The 3,007-nt window shown below is 29.7% G+C and overlaps 1 protein-coding gene across 1 annotated transcript in view; it reads left to right on the plus strand.

Moving 5' to 3' along the window:
- LOC106473929 (potassium voltage-gated channel subfamily H member 8-like) overlaps window positions 1-3,007 on the plus strand; it is a gene marked incomplete at its 3' end in the record, with an annotated part of 43,612 nt that overhangs the window by 30,345 nt on the left and 10,260 nt on the right. Inside the window, exon 8 of the mRNA XM_022402326.1 lies at window positions 1,941-2,123. Within this exon, the coding sequence (XP_022258034.1) occupies window positions 1,941-2,123 (183 nt within the window). The remainder of the gene's footprint in view (window positions 1-1,940; window positions 2,124-3,007) is intronic.

Here is a 3,007-nt window from a genome sequence, read left to right on the forward strand (position 1 = left end):
ATATATATATATAACAAAGTCAAATTACATAAACTTGTAAAAATATATATATATATATATATAAATACACTGATAATTCTATCATACTGAAAGTTATAGTGACGAGAAAGTATGGCTAGTTACTTTGAATAACAGTTGCACTACAAGGAAAAGATATAAATCTTTTACCAGTTCTTAAGATTCATACAAAATAACTAATTATTTCAAAGTGTATAATGATTGACTTATTATTAATTAATAATTGACTTATTATAACAAGACTGAAAAGGCTCAATGAACCAGCTGTTAGTGTCCAATAATGGGATTGTTGTCTTGGTGTAAAAGGCTTAGTTTGTCTAAAGTAAGAAACTGGTAAAAAAATTAATACACATTTATTGTTTATACGATTCGGTATGGTCAAGATTAGTGTAGTCAGGTTTTCGTTATTAATAATTTATATAAATGATTCCCTTAATATTTTCCCTCAACTGGCTTGAGTGAAAGTAGTAACACGAGGGTTGAGGAGAGCTATTAACCCGCACTAGAGCCTGAGTTCGTAAATACAGAGTTTAAAACCTGCTACTTATCTGAAAACGTTCTGAGCTTGCAAAATTTGAAGATAATTTTGGCCTTCTTATCTAGTGGGTAATTACTGTAGTAAATATTGATCTCAACTTTCATCTCAACAGACAAGCCTCGTGCTCTCAAGAGTCGAAGATAATCATTTTTTTAGTTGAACATAAATGTCCCACAGTACTGACAAGAAGAAATGTGGAGTGGCTAATTTCTTGTAAGAGATTAAAGTTTCATCATTTTCTTCAAATATGAAACAACACAGAAAAAAAGCTGATTAAACCCGTCTCAAAGTAGTTACTTTAGTCGTGTTACACATAAAGACGTTAGGGTTAAGAGATTGAAGGAGCTACATATAAGCTATGATATTGTTTACGTACTAACTATATGTTTCTACAATAATAAACAAGCTATGATATTGTTCATTTACTAACTATATGTTTCTACAATAATAAGCAAGCTATGATATTGTTCAAGTACTAACTATATGTTTCTACAATAATAAACAAGCTATGATATTGTTCACTTACTAACTATATGTTTCTACAATAATAAACAAGCTATGATATTGTTCAAGTACTAACTATATGTTTCTACAATAATAAACAAGCTATGATATTGTTCACGTCTAACTATATGTTTCTACAATAATAAACAAGCTATGATATTGTTCATTTACTAACTATATGTTTCTACAATAATAAACAAGCTATGATATTGTTCACGAATTAATTATATGTTTCTACAATAATAAACAAGCTATGGTATTGTTCATTTACTAACTATATGTTTCAACAATAATAAACAAACTATGATATTGTTCACGAACTAACTATGTGTTTCTACAATAATAAACAAGCTATGATATTGTTCATTTACTAACTATATGTTTCTACAATAATAAACAAGCTATGATATTGTTCACGTACTAAACTATATGTTTCTACAATAATAAACAAGCTATGATATTGTTCACGAACTAACTATATGTTTCTACAATAATAAACAAGCTATGATATTGTTCACGAATTAATTATATGTTTCTACAATAATAATCAAGCTATGATATTGTTCACGTACTAACTGTATGTTTCTACAATAATAAACAAGCTATGATATTGTTCACGAATTAATTATATGTTTCTACAATAATAAACAAGCTATGATATTGTTCACGTACTAACTGTATGTTTCTACAATAATAAACAAGCTATTATATTGTTCAAGTACTAACTATATGTTTCTACAATAATAAACAAGCTATGATATTGTTCACGTACTAACTGTATGTTTCTACAATAATAAACAAGGTATGATATTGTTCACGTACTAACTATATGTTTCTACAATAATAATCAAGCTGTTATATTGTTGTTGTTTTTCCACAGGATGGCTCCACCAACTATCCGATAAACTGGGTTACGATCTTGTAAATTCCACAGATACAGCTACAGCTTATATTACCGCCCTCTATTTTACTACCAGCAGCCTTACTAGTGTAGGGTTTGGAAACGTATCTGCCAACACCAACACCGAAAAAGTATTTTCTATACTCACCATGCTTATTGGTGGTAAGTAAGGAAAAATTCAGTTATTTTTATCACTATTTTTAGCTAAATCACATGTTTACCTTTGTTCGTACACGCAGTAACAAACTGGGTGAGATATTTAACACGTACGCAGTATTCCGGAATACTTTTCTTTAACTATCGTCTGCGTTTGCCATCTAAGTCTCTGCCTATATCATATTGTTAACGAATTTTTTCGTACTCATTATCCTCATTGTTCACAGAATATTAATGCTTCTGGCTGTGAGATTATTGTTATCAACCTTGTCTGGTATAGACTGTAAACATTCCTTCTAACTCTGAGATTAGTTTATGTAATTTCATTGTCTCAACAAGATATTATTTCCAATTTCCTTTTTTTTTCCGGTTTCAGAAGGACTTTGTTACTTCAAGTTACTGTTATTAGATAGTCCAGGTAGTTTAAAAGTTTACAGTCTATACCAGACAAGGTTGATAACAATAATCTAACAGCCAGATGAAAAGTTTACAGTCTATAACAGACAAGGTTGATAACAATAATCTCACAGCCAGATGAAAAGTTTACAGTATAACAGACAAGGTTGATAACAATAATCTAACAGCCAGAAGAAAAGTTTACAGTCTATACCAGACAAGGTTGATAACAATAATCTAACAGCCAGATGAAAAGTTTATAGTCCATAACGGACAAGGTTGATAACAATAAACAAGAAACAAGAAGAAAAGTTTACAGTCTATAACAGACAAGGTTGATAACAATAATCTAACAGCCAGAAGAAAAGTTTACAGTCTATAACAGACAAGGTTGATAACAATAATCTAACAGCCAGAAGAAAAGTTTATAGTTCATAACAGACAAGGTTGATAACAATAATCTAACAGCCAGAAGAAAAGTTTATAGTTCATAA

The sequence above is a fragment of the Limulus polyphemus genome, unplaced genomic scaffold (assembly GCF_000517525.1).
Source record: "Limulus polyphemus unplaced genomic scaffold, Limulus_polyphemus-2.1.2 Scaffold6644, whole genome shotgun sequence".
Taxonomy (NCBI): Eukaryota; Metazoa; Arthropoda; class Merostomata; order Xiphosura; family Limulidae; genus Limulus; species Limulus polyphemus.